This window comes from Doryrhamphus excisus, chromosome 9, assembly GCF_030265055.1.
Source record: "Doryrhamphus excisus isolate RoL2022-K1 chromosome 9, RoL_Dexc_1.0, whole genome shotgun sequence".
In the NCBI taxonomy this organism is placed as follows: domain Eukaryota; kingdom Metazoa; phylum Chordata; class Actinopteri; order Syngnathiformes; family Syngnathidae; genus Doryrhamphus; species Doryrhamphus excisus.
In genome coordinates, this window is record NC_080474.1 from 15,273,800 (window position 1) to 15,293,772 (window position 19,973).

At 40.2% G+C, this 19,973-nt stretch overlaps 1 protein-coding gene and 1 long non-coding RNA gene across 2 annotated transcripts; one reads left to right on the forward strand and one right to left on the reverse strand.

Annotated features, from left to right (window-relative positions):
- The first annotated feature begins 462 nt into the window (after positions 1-462).
- On the forward strand, positions 463-12,700 carry tspan7b (tetraspanin 7b). The gene is made up of 8 exons (XM_058082084.1): positions 463-632; positions 6,421-6,609; positions 8,098-8,172; positions 8,258-8,353; positions 8,438-8,593; positions 8,692-8,775; positions 10,394-10,479; positions 10,576-12,700. Exons 1-7 carry the CDS (start codon positions 567-569, stop codon positions 10,460-10,462), a joined length of 735 nt encoding a protein of 244 aa, XP_057938067.1. The 5' UTR covers positions 463-566; the 3' UTR covers positions 10,463-10,479; positions 10,576-12,700.
- LOC131135794 (uncharacterized) lies at positions 3,214-18,155 on the reverse strand. The gene is made up of 3 exons (XR_009131653.1): positions 18,016-18,155; positions 3,427-3,459; positions 3,214-3,303 (listed from the first exon to the last, which is right to left on the reverse strand). It is a non-coding gene; the product is annotated as an uncharacterized LOC131135794 (long non-coding RNA).
- Between the last annotated feature and the right edge of the window lie 1,818 nt (positions 18,156-19,973).

The window sequence follows — 19,973 nt, forward strand, 5'->3', positions numbered from 1 at the left end:
TTATTTGTTTTAAATGGGATTCTTATAATAGGTCTTCATTCCTGCAGCTTTCCTTATAAATAACTTCATCAGTTGGCTTGCCCGACTCGTGAAACATAAAATTCTAACTTTATTCTCTTAAAATTACCACATTTTGTTACTTTTCCACTAACTTTAAAATAGTATTCAAACGTTTTTCTTGCAGAACAGTTTGTCTTCAACTATATAACTCAAATGTCCACAATGCGTTTTTTACATAAAATAAAATGTAATTTTGTGGCGAATAAATTGAAAAGCTGTATTTAACATGTTATACTATTTTATCTGACATGTTTTGTTTGTTTCTTTTTCTTTATGGAGTCGCTACAGCGATCTTTTTTTAATCTTTTCGATCATGTTTAATATTTATATTGTCTCTCATATGCTCACGGAAACTGCAGTGTCCAGTGTACACTGGTACGGTGGCGGGCTCCCCCTGCTGGCTGCATTAAGGCACTGCATTCGTGACGCTGTGAAGGCTGCTGCAGCGCGTGGCTGCGACGTTTTATTTGCGAGTGTTTGTTTCAGCCGACGTCTGTAGAGACATCATGGAGACTAAACCTGTTATCACCTGCCTTAAAACACTCCTCATCGTCTATTCCTTCGTTTTCTGGGTGAGTGAACGACCTTTAATGGCCGTTGATGTATGACGATGGTGGCGGTGCTGTTTTTAATGTGCGTGTGTATAATGGTGGTGGTGATGAGGAGGATGCGTGTGATGAAGGGGACGGCCAGTAGCAGCATCAGCGATTGTTTGGATGTTAAAATGAGCGACCATCTCCTTTAATGGAGGCTCGCAATAATTTGGGCGTCAAGTGTGGCTCGAACCACAACGGGTCTGTTCACACGGCCCCAACCAAAGGGAGACTTTTATCACCGCAGCCGTGCAAGTCGACACATGACGTTTGTAACGGGGCAGGCAAGACTGGCAGGCCTGATGCTTTCAGCTTCAGTCGCACTTTAGCAACGGTACGGTGTTTTACATACATATGTATTTAGCGTTATTGTGGTACTATACTTGTATTATGACGCAAAGTATCGTAACATGCACGTATGAACCAGGGGCGTCGCTATTTTTTTGAAAAGGGGGGGGCTTAGCCCCCAGGCTATATAGCGCATGTGTATGTGGGAGAAAATCATATACATATACATAATGCTCATTTTTTGACCCTTGGTATTGAGTTGTCTACTCCTATAGAGCAGCTACACACAATAACCAGCACACAAAGCTTTATAGATCTTCCAGAATCTGCACCTATTCAGCTGTACATCTTTGGATTTCATGGTTACCGCAAAAACGGTCCGTTTTAATGTATTCCACCCACAGCCCACGTCTAGGTATGCCCACTCTGCTGTGGTTGGTCACACTAAGGATTACTTGCCGCTAGCTAATAAAGTACAGGAGTTGATAATAAACGCTGAGGCTTCAGCAGCAGTCTGTCAACCACAACAACAATCTGGTGTGAAATGCCGTTGTAAGACTAAAATACATTTCTTCTACTGGTACGGAATCAGGAACTCGAACCACTTGTGCCTGTTGGTGTTGTCGTTAAGAATTGTAAACAAATGCAGCTTTGCTAGCAAGTAAACAGGAACAGCGCTTGGGAGAGGGCGGAGGAAGCACAGCTTTGTGGGAGCTCATCTGCTAAAAGACATGCCCATATAAGGGACGTCTGCCCCGTTGTGACATCTCAAAGGGACAGTTTTACCACGCCTTTTGAAACCGAGCGTTTTGAGCCATCCCAAACATCTTTCAGGGCTCACTTTCAAATTCGCAAACCTCATTATCTGTAATTTTTGGCAGCGTTTAACACGTGAATCAAACATTCTAACTACATTTATAGGTCAGAAAAGTGCAAAAAGAACAACAGGTCCCCTTTAAGTTTAGAATAAATATAAGTTGGAGGCTAACCAGTTAGCTCGCTAGCATGCTATGCAGCCATGGCTGTCTCGTGTGTCCTTGCAGTGAACCCCATGCCTTAGCAATATGGCGTAAACAAGGAATAATAGGAGCGTAAAAGGGACTATAACGGTGTTATTTAATGCCTACATGGCTCTAATAATGGTTAAAAATATACATTCATTCCAGTGCAAGACACAGAGATCCAGGAGATGCAGTCTGAATTACTATTATTGTAATTATAGCTAAGTAGCAACTTTCTTTTACAGCTAAAATGTAACATTTGACAGCAAAACAACAACATTAAGACGTGTGCAGAGCAGCAAACCAGGTTTTTATTTGTCGAAAAGGAACATTTGGTTGATTAATGACATGGGACTTTCTTCTCAGCTCACTAATTGTTACTATATGCAGATATACATACAACAACATGTATGCTATTTGACTCCTGAATACACTTGTGTGCGTCACTGCTCTCCATTTTGTTGCATTTGTTGCATTTTTCTGTACATGTTTTTGTAATACTACATATGACATGTGATAGATGCATGCATATGTAAATATAGCTATAGATGAAAAAGCATGTATGTGTGACTGTAGTATGTACTACCATATATAAAACAGTAGTTTACAAGATTATAATCATTAACTCGGCTTGTGATAGTAAGATTTTAGCCATAGATTTGACATTTTACCTGTTACAATGTCAGTGTTTGGAGTTCTTTTGTCATCACACATGTGAGGCAACAATGTGACAACCGCAGTACTGAGTCTCCTAAATGTGAGCGGGCATAGTTTGGCTTGACAAAGACGTGCTGGACTTCCACACAAGGCATGTGTCACTGTCACCAAGACCCTAACCTTTTATATTTAGTCGGTATTAGTGTTCCGAGACGTCTGCGGCAGCTTCGGGTTTCGTGTATGCGGAGATCTCACTGTCAGTGGCTCGTTTTTCTGACCCCCGGGAGGTGGAGAGTTGGCGAGCATTGCGGCCTTGTCGCCGGGCCTCGCTTTTCACTGTCATCAGCTTGTCGTGGCAGATAACATCTCCAGCGTGAATAGCTGGTTGGTCGTCGTGCACCTTCGCGTGGATGGAGCAGGTGGTGCGTTGTGTCCTCGCCAGCACATTTTGTCATCGCACCTTCTGCTTCTTTATTAGGAGGCCTGGGAAAGAGACGAAGAGAGTTGACCTCATTTAAACTCTACACCCTGACCACGATGGCCGCATGGTGTTGAATTACAAACAAAAGTCAGGAGGAGGGGGGGGGTGAGGCTGTTTGGAATTCAGAAACCAACATGAGTTGAGAAGCCTTTGTATCCTCATGGATTTGATTATCCTTGGGTTCTTCCAAATGAACACGCCAACAAGGGCAATCCTCCACACACTGGGGAGAAAGAAATGGAGGAAACAATTTATAGCCAATCATGTCGGCCATAAACAGTGACTGCATCATTATCAAGAGATCGGCAAAACACCATTAAGACCAGGGGTCTTGAACTCAATTTACCTGGGGGCCACTGGGGCTAGGGTCTGGGCAAGGCTGGGCCGCATCAGGTTTTCCAAAAAAAAAAAAACACATTTATTAAAAACAGAAAAATATACAAACTTTTTCAGTGCTTTGGTTCCAATTTTCTACAATAAAAGCTCTGATTTTTCTGCACAAAATAAGATGAAAAATAAATAAACAAATCCAGAATAAAGAAAATCAATCAATCAGTAATAAATAAATATAATAATAATAATAAAACGGCAAATAATAAAAACTTAAGAAACCACATATAGTTGGTGGGTAGACAAATTATTTTTTTCAGATTAAAATTAACAAAGCATTATTAGAGCCCTGTAGACATGACAAAACACGACTATAGTCACATTTATACTCTTTTTATCTACAACATATTGCGCAACTGCAAGGTCTTGAGACACATGCTAACTCGCAAACTAGAGAGCTAGCGACCTAAACGGTAGCCTTCGTGGTTGTTTGTCTATATGTGCCCTGTGATTGGCTGGCGACCAGTCCAGGGTGTACCCCGCCTCTCGCCCGAAGACAGCTGGGATAGGCTCCAGCACCCCCGCGGCCTTTCGTGAGGGTAAGCGGTAGAAAATGAATGAATGAATGAATGTTTTTCGTTTACATTTCTGGAACAGATTATCGGGATGTACATTATTTTCTACAGGAAAAATGTATTCAATTAGAGTATGTTTTTGGCTTCCAGAACAGATTATTGACGCTAACTAGGGTTCCACTGTATTATAGGATGATATTCAAAATGTGTTAAACTGTAGTATACACGACTCACAAAAAGCTTTCGGTTGTTTCATTGATCACACACTTGTGAATTTTGCCGTTCAGCTCCTTGTTAGTGAACAGGAAGTAGTATATTCATTCATTCATTTTCTACCGCTTATCCTCACGAGGGTCGCGGGGGTGGGGACTGTAGCCTATCCCAGTTGTCTTTGAGCGGGGTACACCCTGGACTGGTCGCCAACCAATCACAGGGCACAAAAAAAAATGTCCCTCCCATTTGATGTGGAAGTGGTACGTTTTTTGGCTTCTTACTTTGTCATTCTTCACCAATCCATTTGAAATACTTTCAAAACCGGCATCCATCAAGTGATTCTCTAGCTTGGTACAGTCATAGGGGTGTTATTTCATGTCTACAGGGCTCTAATAATGATAAACTCTGTATTTAGATGGTCAAAACCAGTTTTCTATCCTCAAACTACCAACATATTCCATTTATTTTTATTAAAGCCTATGTCAAAATTCCAAAATAGATCAAAATATATTACCTTACAGAATTTGTTGCATTGTGGGAAATTTCCCCAGCACATACACATGCTAGATCAGCTCTTCTACATCCACCAAGATCCTGTTAACTATTTGGTGAGTTTCATTCATTCATTTTCTACCGCTTATCCTCACAAGGGTTGCGGGCATGCTGTAGCCTATCCCAGCTGTCTTCAAGAGAGAGGCGGGGTACACCCTGGACTGGTTGCCAGCCAATCACAGGGCACATATCGACAAACAACCATTCACACTCACATTCATACCTATGGACAATTTGGAGTCACCAATTAACCTAGCATGTTTTTTGGGGGAATGTGGGAGGAAACCGGAGTACCCGGAGAAAACCCACACATGCACGGGGAGAACATGCAAACTCTAGCTGTAAGGCCCTGCAGCAGGAAGTAGCATAGTAAAGGTTAAATGAAGTTCACCTGTATAGCTTACAGTATAATGCATTTAAGGTCCATCGTGAAAAAGGTCCACCCAAAAGCTACATATACAGTAAGTACGTAGTGTATATTATTGAATGTTTCAGTAACCCCTAATAAATGCCTGGTACTCTCTGCAAAAGGAGTAAATAAACACCTTAGGCCACCTAGTGGTTGACCACAAATAGACCGTAGTTAAGTCCATAGTATGAAAAATGCTGTGCACTACCTTAAATCGTTGCCCTATTGCAACAGTGTATTTGCACTTTGCTTGGTCTGGCTTGTTGCCTTCATCGTGTTATCATCTCACGCCTCATCTGGAACTCATTGTCCTTGTCTGCGCACGTGCCTTGATAAGAAAACGCATGTGTGCATTTAACAGCTGTGCAAACACTTCTGAGACTGAAGTGCAATGATCCCTTTTTTTAGGATCCCAGCATGGCGGTCGGTCGGAAAGGCTGGCGTTCCAAACAACCTCGTGTTCATTCCCTGCCAAAGGGGGCAGAAGTGTAAATGGTGTCAGCAAGCGGTGACCTGCACAAACTAGCGTGGGTGTGAATAATGTATTAGTGCATAAGATCAGGTTTTAAAGACCTACAGCCAACAGTGGAATGGACCTGCTGTCTTTCCTTGTCAGAGCCTCGTGTGCCCCCCCCCTCCCTACACACACACACACATACACACACTTGAAGGTTTGAGGGAGACATTTTGTGCAGATGTCTCCCTGTCAAGTTGACAACGAGGAAGGCAGGCTGCCTCCGCTTGGAAGCGATGAGGGGTTAGAGGATCATGGCCCGCTGTCGCTCGGAGGCGGATCATCAGCAGGCGGCCCGGCGCCCAGCTCTTTTTGGCATGCCAGGAAAGACGTTCCCAGTCGAGACACACACACACACACACATACACACGAGCGCTGCTGCTGCTGCTTCCTCGTACAACGGCGCTCTTTTATCCGCCTGCCTTCATTTGAAATGCTAAGAGCGGCGCAACAGGAGAAAGCGTCTCGCGTCGAATCAAAGGAGCGTCTTTGAGTTTCTGCCTTTGTCTCCTCTCACCCCCCCCCCCCCCCCCCCACTGTTCCTTTTGTGCCAGGCGTATTCATAAGCCAGGTGATTGCTATCCTATACTCCAGATAAATACATCTTCCATCTCTAATTGTTCCCACGTTTGCGTTCTACCTTGATCCTCCTCTGCGTGTCGGGAGAAGGAATATGGCAGGAATAAAAAGCCACTTCCGCTTTGCATTCTGCTCTCTAACATTGCATTTTTTCCAATCCTACTTCAGATAACGGGGGCCATCTTGCTGGCGGTGGGAGTATGGGGCAAGTTGATGCTGGGCCCTTATATCTCGCTCATAGCCGACAACTCCACCAACGCCCCTTATGTCCTCATCGGCACCGGGACCGTCATCGTTGTGTTTGGCCTGTTTGGATGCTTTGCCACCTGCAGAGGAAGTCCATGGATGCTCAAACTGGTAAGACAGAAGATCCATCATTTGAACGCCTATGCCTTTTACACAGAACCTCTTTTACACACAGATTCAGCAAAATTGCTGCATCAAAGCCATAACAAAAGATCCGGAATATTTCTTCCTGTGCCTTTTATACAGAATCTGCATCTGTTAATTCTCTTCCCCATTCTGTGCCATTTACACAGAGCAGAGACATTGAAAAAAGTTGGAAAAATGCAAATGTAGTCAAGCCAGTTTTAATTTGGATTCATCTACCCTACTTTGGGTCGTGGTATTGTGTGGCAGATGTTGCATTGAGCGACCGTGTTTTGTACGAAACTTTTGAGTCGCTTCTTCTTTAAAGATTTGTGCCATTGCAGGAGAATCCGACCATTAGTTACGGTTCCCATTGATGATTTAGACCAGGGGTCTCAAACACGCGGCCTGCAGGCAAATGTGGCCCGCAGGACACTAGTTTGAGGCCCTCGCCTTGATATGAAAGTTTAATGTTAGTGCTGCCTACGCAAGTTTGATATGGATGCTGTATGGTATCATGTACCCAGAAAAAAAATATTACGTTTGATTAATGTTCATGTTAAAGGTTAAATAACTGTTAATAGTTATCCTCCCTATCCGTGTGGAAGTGGTAAGTTTTTGGCTATTTAAGTTTAAAGTAAATAACTTGAAGGCTACCGTTTAGGTCGCTAGCTCTCTAGTTTGCGAGTTAGCATGTGTCTCAAGACCCTGCAGTTGCGCAATATGTTGTAAATAAAAAGAGTATAAATGTGACTATAGTCGTGTTTTGTCATGTCTACAGGGCTCTAATAATGCTTTGTTCATTTTAATCTGAAAAAAATAATTTGTCTACCCACCAACTATATGTGGTTTCTTAAGTTTTTATTATTTGCCGTTTTATTATTATTATATTTATTTATTACTGATTGATTGATTTTCTTTATTCTTGATTTGTTTATTTATTTTTCATCTTATTTTGTGTAGAAAAATAAAAAGTATGATATTTGAGAACAGTGGAATGTTTTATCAGAGCTTTTATTGTAGAAAATTGTAACCAAAGCGAAGTTTTTTTTAATTTTTTTGTTTTTAATAAATGCGTTTTTTGTCTCACCCAGACCCTAGCTCCAGTGGCCCCCAAGTAAATTGAGTTTGAGACCCCTGATTTAGACTCAATGCCCAAACCTACACATGAGGGTCGAATCCCAGGTTGCTTGTCGTTGTTCCTTCCATTCTGTTTGTTTGCTGTTAATACTAAAGACTGACATGGAAAAAAGGCACAAAAGTAGCGTCTTTTAGAGGCAGTCTAGTCACTAATGGCAGTCAAAATGCTGATAATGCTGAGCTAAGTGTATACTATAAGGGTAATTTACCAAACATAATCCATAAGATGTCCAATGGGGTTCATTATGGTCGTGCATTTCTATCATTACATTGTTTATTGTATTTGTTGTAGGTTGCTCTGCGCTACATTATATTGATTTCTTTCTCTCTGTATAGTACGCCATGTTTCTGTCGCTGGTCTTCCTCGCTGAATTGGTGGCGGGGATTAGCGGATTTGTGTTCCGCCATGAGGTCAGTGCGCATTTTGGTCCCAAACTAAAAAAAAAAATGTAATTCTAAAGAGCTGGTGATGATAACATTGCCATCACTGTCGTAGATAAAGGGAACCTTCCGCAGGACGTACACCGACGCGGTGCTCAACTACAACTCCGAGGACGAGGCGAGCCGCGCTGTTGACAACCTGCAGCACAGGGTAAGTCAACATGTGTGATTTATAATGTATGACATATCTCTTTGTAGGGCAAGGAGCCATATTTGGTTGTTTTTTTTCTCCTAGCTGCGCTGTTGCGGCGTGTACAACTACACCAGTTGGTTCGCCAGCGTCTATTACCCGCCCAATGGAATCCCAGCCAGCTGCTGCATGAACAGCTCCGACTGCAACCCAGTCGACCTCCGGAACTCAACCGTGGCCCCCAACAAAGTTTACCACCAGGTCAGCGGCAGTGTTCTATTGAACCGGCTCACCCGTGTTATCCACTGCATGTTGTACATACCGGACGTATGTATGACGGTTGTATGTGTCATTTGCAGGGATGCTACGAGCTGGTCACTTCCTTCATGGAGACCAACATGGCCATCATCGCAGGAGTGACGTTTGGCATCGCATTCTCTCAGGTAAAGAAGTTGACCTCCTTTGTTAGATCTTTCAAGGAAATCTGCTAGCTTTGTCTTTTCTACTTATTTCCTCGCCTTTTCTGTAAAGCTTCTATCTAACTTACCTAAATTATATAATATTTATAATATTATTTATATTTTTTATGACTTTCTAAATACAATTTTTAACATTATTCACTGTTAACAACACATTGTGCAAATGTTATTGCTCCAGGGACTCAAGACTACCGCTAGCTAGCGAGCTAACAAGCTAGCAAACTAAACCGTTAGCCTTGAATTTATTTAAACCTAAGAAGCCAAAAACCTACCACTATCACATGAAATAGGAGAACTTCTTTTCACTCTTACCTTGTCGGACATGCTATGGCTAACTTCATGACTACATGCAGTGTTAAGGTAATCTGATGTAAGGTAATGTCTCAATGTTATTTGTCATTATTGCCCCCTAGTGACCAGAATATTACATATCACTTGTATTTCAATATGTTTTCACTAATAATAGACCATAGTCTATCACAAACCAGCAATAATTCATGAATTAATTCATTTCTGGGAAGTTGCGATGTAGTGAGGAAGTGGTAATCGAATCACAAAAACTGTATTTTTAATGGATGTTTTTTGGAGTTTTCCGATACTACCTAAAGTACTATTTTTTACTTACAATTTACCTTCTTAAATCCATTCATGTATTTCCTCATAATATCTTCTTTTTTTAACTTACTTTTTTAAATCTATATTTTTAAATATATTTTAGTTTTTTTAGTTAATGTATATTCATTCTTACTATTCAATAATTCACATAACTACAATCCCGTACATTACATTTATGGTGTAATGTGTTCACTTACCTCCATTTAGCTTATTGTATTTATTATTTTACTTTTACTAAAGCTTTTATATAACATTGACATACTTTTTTAAATTCTGTATTTTATCTTATACGTTTCTTATCTTTTAAGAATTTTTTCTGCTAACTTTTATGTGTATTTCTCATTTAAATATTATTTCTCTATTCATAATTGTTATTCAAGTCCTTTTTACTTGATGTTTTCTTACATTCTTTTACCTTTTCCACATCTTTTAATGAAGCTTTTAAGTTATGTATATTTATTGAATATGACATTGATTGCATTTTTTGGGTTGTCTATGTTATTGTTGGCTTTAGCCATAATTTTAGCTGTTTGAAGGTTTACCAGATCAGCAAATTGTATAATAATAGTTTGATTAGATTTGAGAAAAAAGGGTCAGAAGGGTCAGGATTCATAATACTTCACAATAATAGTTCCTCCCCATGTTGTGATTCACACAAAATCCTACATTTTGTAGATCAATCTTTGATATTTTGTAGAACCTGTTGAAAAACGTGTCCCTTTTCCAAGTGCACTGACCATTTTTGTGCAGTTATATGCACAAATGCCAAAAATGGTCCTTTAAAACATTCCTGGATCCAGACGGGGTTCCGGATCACCCCCAAAATGTAATCAGTTTTTCCATATCCCATTTCCTGACAATTCCTGAAAATGTAATCCAAATTAATTCAGAACTTTTGAAGTAATTTTGAACACAGACGACAGTAAAATCACTGTATATAATGTTATATGGTGTGTGTGTGTTCCAGTTGATTGGCATGTTGCTGGCCTGCTGTCTGTCCAGGATCATCACAGCCAATCAGTACGAGATGGTGTAGCTGACGTCACACGGCAGGTGGGGGACATTTTTAAAAGCTATACATCATATGCTATAATAAACAATGGCGGCGCATTTGGGGCCCCCGCTCCATTGATTATCTTGTCTTTTCAGTGAGATGAAGAGAAGATAACAAAGACAGCGACACACGACAGTACTTTCTTTCCTTCCCACTAATACTAATCACGCATCTCTCTCCGTCTCGCTGCCTGCCTGACATCCCATCATGTTTATAGCCACCTGACTGTAAAGCATCATTCCCCCGCTCACAAAGCTTTGTGCCACACACCACACTGTCACCTCACTGTGACGGACGGCACTCGTTGGCTCGTTTTTTGTACACCACGACATTAGTGAAGCTGCTTGTAGCGGTAGTGCTTTGGTAGATTAGTGCTGCACCTGTCGCATTGTGTGTTTACAAAGACAAAGCAATGGTTTACTTCAGTTCACCCAATATAGGATTTGGTCATTCTGCTCAGAGACACCAGGGGGTGCTGTTGGACTGTTTATTTTGCTTATAATTAAATATATTTACTAATATACCGTATGGGATTTACCGGAAGAGTACAAAGACAAATCAGCACAGCGGTGAAACACGGAAAATTCTTAGTTTTGGTATGAAATTGGCACTTAGATTACGACTTTTTACTCATTATATTAATTCTTAAAAATGTGCCTCTTTCCAAGACACAACCTTTTTAAAAAAAAATGAATGACTTAATTATGTAATAATTTTAGTATTATGACTCTATATAAAGTAACATTACCATTTTTTCCCCACTGGCAATATTACATTATACTAGAAAGGCGGAAAATGCACAACTTTTTTTTAATTTTATTTTAAAAATTACAAAATATATAAGTAATAGTAATATACGACTTTGCTCCAAATATGACTTTATTTGTGAAAAATTCCAGCTCATAACAGTAGGATTTAATTGTCAAAAGGAGGACGATATACAACATATTTGGCCATATAATGGCCTTTTTTCATCATTACAACTTTATTATCCCAAAAAAATTACAAGTTGGTGTCTTGCAATATTACAACTTTATAATAAAAAGGTGGAAAACGCAGAGCTTTCCCCACCCTTTCGTAATATATGACTTTGTTTTTTAAGTAAGTAATTTATTCTACTGATGAGTTCTATCGTAACATGTATTGTTTTTATCAAAATATGACGAGAATTTGCGAAAATTATGACTTCTCATATGAAATAATTCTTTCAAAATGGCCTTTTTAGTATAAAGACAGATTTATTCTGAAAAAATTATGAGTTTCTTTTAATGTTATTACGTTATTCTCAACGTTCCCACTCTTTCTCTTAATATTTTTACTTATTTTCTCTTAGTTGCTGGTTGCTTTTTGAATGAACTTTTTTTCTTGTCATGTCACGACTATATTTAATATTTTTTCTTATGACAGTGAGGACGTTATGAAGTAAAATTACGACTTTTCCCCCTGAAATTATGAATTTATCCTCCTACTATTTGGACTTTATCATCCCATAAGATTATCCTTCTCGCAATATTTTTGTTCAATTACTTATTATTTAAAAAAAAATAATATTTTGCCGAATTTTATTCTTTAAAGTTGTTTGACTCAATGTTACTGTCGCCAGATATGGTCAATAAGTGCACAGTGTTCTGTGTGGTGCATCAACACGCCGCTTCCATTATCATTATGTCATCATATCTGTAGATATGTACTGTAAATGTAATTTATAATACTGATGTAATGTTTCTCATTCTAATATGCTAATTGGTGAATCTGCCGTTTAGCTGTATTTGTTTGCACTGATCAATAGTTGTGGCCGATGATGTTATGAAGTAGACTACTAGTAGAGTTTGGCATTACAGCTTTACCAAGTGATTCTTTTCCCCCCCTCAGTATGTGTTACATAGATTTCTTTCCCGCCCCTGCATTTCACTATTTTCCTTGTGATGTACCGGAGTTAATATATTGTGTTTTATTTTGTTTTTTGGTCAGTATTTGGTGGTGGCTTTTTTTTTTTTTTTTTTTGGTGGGAAATACCGCAACTCGCCACTGAAGCTGTGTTTATTTTAGTGATTTTAATGTTGTTGACTTGTAAATACTAAACTGTAATGCCATCCAGCTTGCACATGGGGTCACCAGACACTCAAAAACTACACCATAATGTCTACTATTAATTGACAAAGTCACCATCAGTGGTCTTATTATTATTATTATTATTATCAATAAATTGACAAAATGGAACGTCTTTGTCGGAGTTTCTTCATTGCTGGTATAAACACTGCTGCTAGTAATCACAGTTGATTACATGTATTAATATGTATAACTGCAGTGACGCCTGCAGTACTTTCGATGTTGTTGTGGGGTCTTTTGTGACCTCTTGGATGTGTTGCAATCGCTGCACTCTTGGGAAAGTTCACTACTGTTCCATGTTTTTGCCATTTGTGGATAATGGCTCTCACTGTGTTTTGCTGGAGTCCCAAAGCATTAGAAATGGCTTTATAAACTATTACAGATTGATGGAGCTCAACTAATCTCAATTATGTTTTAATCACTTTTTCATACAGCGCCATGTAAATTTGGATTTTGTTCTCCCTTTCATTTAAAAAGTGCATTTTTTGTTCAGTTGTGTTATCTTTTGAAATTTGATGACCTGAAACATTTAAGTGTGACAAACGTGCAAAAAATCAGAACGCTTTCACACCACTGTGTATGTCTTATAGTATGAGCTTAATCATTTTGATTTGTAAGTTGCACACTGAAAAAGTGCTTATTTATACGTCTTTTAGCTTTTTTTAACTTGAGAAGCAAAAAGAGGGGATGACACAACTACGCATTCAAAAGAGGCCAGTTTTAAGCTATAAAAACGGCCACAAGATGGCAGAAGTGCATTTGATAGGCGCTGGGCATGGATCTTGTGCATGTAAAAACACACTGATTGAAAGGAAGGCAAGTTTTAACACACACACACACAGTTTACGTCTCATGTGACAATTGTAAATAGTTTTTTGAATATAAATTATTTTAATGTAAAACCACCCTTTTTGTGGTATAGTTGTTTATATATTTGAGCGGTCACAAAAGCAAAAAAAAATTGCATCAAAGTGAAAGTTATGCTTGAAATGTATCACATAGTATTGTTTTTGTAATAACAGAATTGGTGGCATAACCTCTTATATTGGATATCATTATATGAGTGTGCCTAATGTTGTGTGCTGTCAGTGGCGGTAAAAGCGGGAAAATAAATATAAATTATTTTAATGTAAAACCACCCTTTTTGTGGTATAGTTCTTTATATAAGTTGTTTATAGATTTGAGCGGTCACAAAAGCAAAAAAAAATGCATCAAATTGAAAGTTATGCTTGAAATGTATCACATAGTATTGTTTTTGTAATAACAGAATTGGTGGCACAACATCTTATATTGGATATCATTATATGAGTGTGCCTAATGTTGTGTCCTGTCAGTGGCGGTAAAAACGGGAGTAAAAGCGGGAAAAATACATACAGTACCACTTTTTTCCGCTTGGAGGCGCTGACGTTCCGAGGGAAAACGTAACGCTCGACAGCCAGGGAGAGAGAGAGAGCGAGAGAGAGAAAAAGAGAGAGAGAGCCAGCGAGCGCGTGAGAGAGGGAGGAAACACGAGACCGAGTGAAGCCACGCGGCCTGCATCCCTAATAAGGTCGGCAAGCGGCGAGATGATGGGAAGGAGAGGCTATTACTCGGCGAGCCCGAGCTGCCCGGGTTCGCTGCAACCTCGTTACACAAATTACCGGCGGAGCGGCGCGGCAGTGGGTCCGCTAATGGAGCGTGAGTGCCGCTGGCTTCCGCTCAATGCCCCCCCTCCCATCTCTCTCCTCTCCCCTCCTCCCTTCCAGAAGCCAGAGGGAGACATCCGCTGGGGAAGCGCTATTAGTCTGTCTTTTAATGTCTCTCTAGCGCGCGCACGCACCCACACACACACATACACACACACACACATACACACACACACACGCACATCCAGCGCAACAGCTCGTCATCATCAGCGTTACAATGACAACATAATTATTTATTTTCCTTTTATGCTATGGCACCAACTACAGTACATACGTCAAAGATGCCTTTTTAAAAAATCTTGATTGCACAAGACATTATTAACCAGACTCACAACAAGCATCATTTTGGATCAGTGGATAAAAAAAATTAATATAGTTTGTGATTTTGTGATTTCCTGTTATTAAAAACTAATAATTAGAGATACGTGTGTTTCATTGGCTAGCATTTTCTGTTGCTAGGCAGAGTTCATACAACTGAAACGAGGCATTCATTCATTCATTCATTTTCTACCGCTTATCCTCACAAAGGTCGCAAGCGTGTTGGAGTCTATCCCAGCTGTCTTCAGGCTAGAGGCGGGGTACACCCTGGACTGGTCGCCAGCCAATCACAGGGCACATATAGACAAACAACCATTCACACTCACATTCATACCTATGGACAATTTGGAGTCGCCAATTAACCTAGCATGTTTTTGGAATGTGGGAGGAAACCGGAGTACTCGGAGATGGACGAGGGTGGAATCGAACTCGGGTCTCAATCACCGTGCAGCCCTTAGAACAAACATTCATTCATTCATTTTCTATCGCTTATCCTCATGAGGGTCGCGAGTGTGTTGGAGCCTATCCCAGCTGTCTTCAGGCGAGAGGCGGGGTACACCCTGTACTGGTCGCCAGCCAATCACGGGGCACATATAGACAAACAACCATTCACACTCAAACATTCGCGTGCCTTGAGGATGGTCGTGGGTGGAATAAATTAAAACAGACCGTTTTTGCGGAAGGCACGAAATCCAAAATAATACAACTGAATAGGTGCAGATTCTGGAAGATCTAAAATGCTTTCTATGCTGGTTATTGTGTGTAGCTGCTCTATAGGAGTCAACAACTCAATTCAAAGGGCTGAAAAATGAGCATAACAGGTCCCGTTTAAATTTACTATGCTAGGTTAATTGGCGACTCCAAATTGTCCATAGGTATGAATGTGAGTGTGAATGGTTGTTTGTCTATATATGCCCTGTGATTGGCTGGTGAACAGCGACCAGAAAATGAATGAATGAATGAATGAATAGTATTGAACCCTACTTTGCGGAAATTCACGGTCAGGTCTGGACATAAGACATAAGCGATGGACATAAGTTTAAAGGAAAGGGTCGACCTGCCCCACACGTCAGAGAAAGGACAGGGAAAGTGGGCAGACACATTAAAATTATTGCAAAACCGCACTTATATGATGATTTTTTTTGTTCTACTTACCCCAAACACAACATGGATGGATGACTGCGATGTAGATGATGACAGTCTTTTTGTTAATTTAAAAAAAAAAACGAATATTCTAACACGCATTATATCTCATTGTGTGTTTATGCTGTACATGCGTCGTCACATCTTAATTGCCGCTCGCAGCCTCCGGCCTCCCTCGCACTTTGCGCAAAACGTGCGCTGGTGATGACACGAGCCAGAGCTCCTTACTCAAGCTGTCTGCCGCTTGCGCCTCGCCGTCGCGCTACTCCTCCTCTCCGCCTCCGCTACTTCCTCCCGCCTCTTTGAAGCCTGCGGGATGATGATGATGACACCCGCTGTAATCGCTGCGCGCCGAGCTCTCTTGACATGACACGCGATTGAGAAAGGCTTTTGGAACGCGTTCCTGGGTTTCATGCTAGCGTGCATCCCTTCTGACAAGTGCAAAGGGTCGTCCTGCAACCTGGTGTTTGTGATTGACAGGCCTGTTGACAGGAGTGCAGGCTCATGTCTTGATGATGTGCGCTTCACGCTGGCTTTTCCTGACTGTATGGATCCTAGGTCATCTGGTTTTTGTCGAGGGTTTGGGGGTACTACTTTTCCTGCTGTATGAAAGCGCTTTTAAAAATACCCTTTTTTGATACACAATAATCCCTCGTTTATCATGATTAATTGGTCTCAAACCCAACCATGATAAGTGAATTTCCCCAAAGTAGGGTTCTTTGGTTTTTAAATGAAATATTTTTATAGCTGGGCGGCACAGTGGTCTAGTGGTTAGCACGCAGACCTCACAGCTAGGTTTTCTCCAGTACTCCGGTTTCCTCCCACATTCCAAAAACATGCTAGGTTAATTGCCGACTCCAAATTGTCCATAGGTATGAATGTGAGTGTGAATGGTTGTTTGTCTATATGTGCCCTGTGATTGGCTGGCGACCAGTCCAGGGTGTACCCCGCCTCACGCCCGAAGACAGCTGGGATAGGCTCCAGCACCCCCGTGACCCTTGTGAGGAAAAGCGGTAGAAAATGAATGAATGAATGAATTTTTATAGCTAGAGTATACAAAACCTGTTTCGGCCTTCTAAACATTATTAGAGCCCTCGAAACATAAAATAACACCCCTACAGTCACCTTTACAATCATAATATCCAATATAGTCAACATAATCAGAAAACTCACATAGCATTGGAACAGTTCATTGTTGTCGTTCCTTTACCTCCGAGTTCCGAAACGCTCTTCCTGCCGTTACTATTCTGTCATCAATGTGACATAATGTAACATTGCTGACACCTAGTGGCCAATGTAGCTACATACATACATAAATGCATTTTCAAAAATTGCTTATATTTGAATTTTACTTAATTGAGCCATTTTTATGCTTGAAAATGCTTAATTTTAGACAAAAATACACGAAAATAGCGTCATGTATGAATTTATATTTTTTTGGAAAACCTTGATAGAGTAAAGCAGCAAAATGTGAATTGTAATATCGCGAGGGACAGCTGTATATTTAGCTTCGCTAGTCACGGCATAGGCAGTTGAAGTAGACAAGCGGTAATATTGTTAAATATTCCGTTTAGACACTAGTTAACATGTTCACTTGCATGAAAACTGTCAGAATTTTTCGTAAACCATTGCGTTAAAACTATTTCCAAATACAACAAAAACATCCGGAACAATATATATCTAAATTTCCTGTTAGAAAAATTATATTACGTTATGGTAATATGAAAAAAAAACAAACTCACCTGAATATTGATGCCTTAGTTTGGCTATAGCTAATAGCTAGCATGCCTCTGCTGGTCACAGCCAAGTAGTGCACTATTGTCCGAATTCTTGTGTATCAATTAATCAACGACTGACGTCAACTTTAATAAGATAAGTTTCCAAAACTGCTTTCAAACTGCACTGTATGTGAAATTCACCAAACATGTTCTTGGTATTTATGACTCATTTGCCCTGACTGCTGCTATTTTCAAGATGGCCGCCAAGTAGCAGCTGTGAATGACTTTGCTATTTGTTTTATTAATACAACAGTAAACAATAAGATATATTATGTGTGGAATAAAGTATGGAGGGGCTATTTTTCCTCATTGTTGATTACTCCTTGCAGTAAAAAAACAATAAAATAAGAAGTTCTGTTGCTAGCGTAGCAGCTAGCTATCAGTGCGATGCTAATCGACAGAAACCATGCTAATATCGAGCCTCCCAGGGTTAGCAGGTAACAAGCAGGTAATATGATAGCGTGCCATGTTGTGCACTCGAGTACCGGGAGGAGAAACTCACCCGGCGAGTTTCCATTTTTTTCACATTCTCTCGTTTCTTGTTGAGCAACAATTTTGTCCGGCTGATTCATTCACAAGCACCAAGAACACGCTGTGCCCATTCTGTTCCAGGGATCGTCATATCCACCACGCCGTCTCGCAATGCCAGTCATCTCCCCTTGCATCACCCCCACCTTGCTGCATTTATATAACTGGCACTATTTTAAACTTACTAAGTGGACGCTGTCTGTGCATGAAAACATGTTTTCATGTATGGAATATGAACAACAGCTCCGATTACACACTGATACTGCATGTACGACTTGTACTACTACATTGTGAAAGAGTGATTGTGGCCTATTTCTGACACACCAGTCAGTGGGAACAGTCCTTTTTTTTAATCAGAAACTCATTTAAGTGTACCTTCTGAGAATGTATATTTTTATGTTAGGATTAAATGCTAACATCTGCACAAACAAAATGTTAGTAAGACATAAAAGTATTCTGTAGGGAAATGAATAAATGTTTTCTACACAGGTTTTTAATGAATTATTTGGAAATTTTTATTTTAGCGATTTAGTGACTACGATGTGGTGAGGAAAAACATCACAAAGTGCAAAAACTTGACACTATTAATGTTTACATAACTCTGTTAAATAGATTGATACACCTCATCGAATTAATATACCTACATATATTTATAAATTTTTGATTTTGTACGGCCGGCATAATATGGCTATTAATAACATATTCATTCATTCATTTTCTACCGCTTTTCCTCACGAGGGTCGCAGGGGGTGCTGGAGCCTATCCCAGCTGTCTTCGGGCGAGAGGCGGGGTACATATCACAGGGCACATATAGACAAACAACCATTCACACTCACATTCATACCTATGGACAATTTGGAGTGGCCAATTAACCTAGCATGTTTTTGGAATGTTGGAGGAAACCGGAGTACCCGTTAAAACCCACGCATGCACGGGAAGAACATGCAAACTCTACACAGAGATGGCCGAGGGTGGAATTGAACCCTGGTCTCCTAGCTGTGAGGTCTGCGCGCTAACCACTCGACCGCCGTGCCGCCATTAATAACATATGCGCAAACAAAACAACAAAATTTCAGTTGGATACCAATTTTTTTTTCATTGTCATTGATTTTTTTGGGTAATTTTTTTCCCGTTATCGACACAAAAGCCCCTATACCTGCAAAAGTTGGTCTCTGAGCTGTTTACTCGACACGTGACCAACCGACAACAGGCTAAAAACACAAAAGTCTGAATATTGAAAGTCATTACGCTAAGCTATAGCGAAGGTTAATTCTTCACTGCTAACACAAGTACGAAAAACAACAATTGTTTGAATTGAATTGTTTCCAGTTTGAATTTTGTAGTTTCACTCTTATCAAGATTTTCAACTACATACAAGAATGTGTTGACGTATAAGGATCAGACTTGATCGCCGGAACAACAGGCATTACCCACGCAAAGCTGAAACTCAACTCTGAGCCAGATTGTTGCGGCAACCTTGCAATCTGTACGTAAAAAAAAAGCTTTCCCGTTTTGTTGTGTAAACGTATCAAACCTTTGTTGACTTTTGGGAAAGATCATGATTCAGATCACCTTTTGACAGTCAAAACAACCCAAGTGAAACCAGAACAGGCTTTCAGGCTGCATTGTGCAGTTGAAAGAGACTATTCAACTCGTATGGCAAGCTAGTTGCTTGAAACCTGTGTTTCCTATAGATATGTATCTGGAGCCATGACATGAATATGCTGACTACACCAACACAGTATATATGCAGTACGTAATATCGTGCAATATTTTCAAAAAAATCTTGTGAAACTAAACTTAAGTATAGGATTCACAATTACATAACTGACATATGTTTTGGCACATCAACATTAGTGTCCGAAACTGAATTGTTTGACAGACATCTAAACCACACAGTTCATACATGTATGCGTCACACTTGAATTTCGG

Coding starts and splice junctions, on each gene's coding strand:
- tspan7b (XM_058082084.1), top strand. CDS start 567: ATGGAGACTAAACCTGTTATCACCTGCCTTAAAACACTCCTCATCGTC. Junction 633..6,420: donor TCTATTCCTTCGTTTTCTGG/GTGAGTGAACGA, acceptor ATCCTACTTCAG/ATAACGGGGGCCATCTTGCT. Junction 8,594..8,691: donor CCAACAAAGTTTACCACCAG/GTCAGCGGCAGT, acceptor TGTCATTTGCAG/GGATGCTACGAGCTGGTCAC.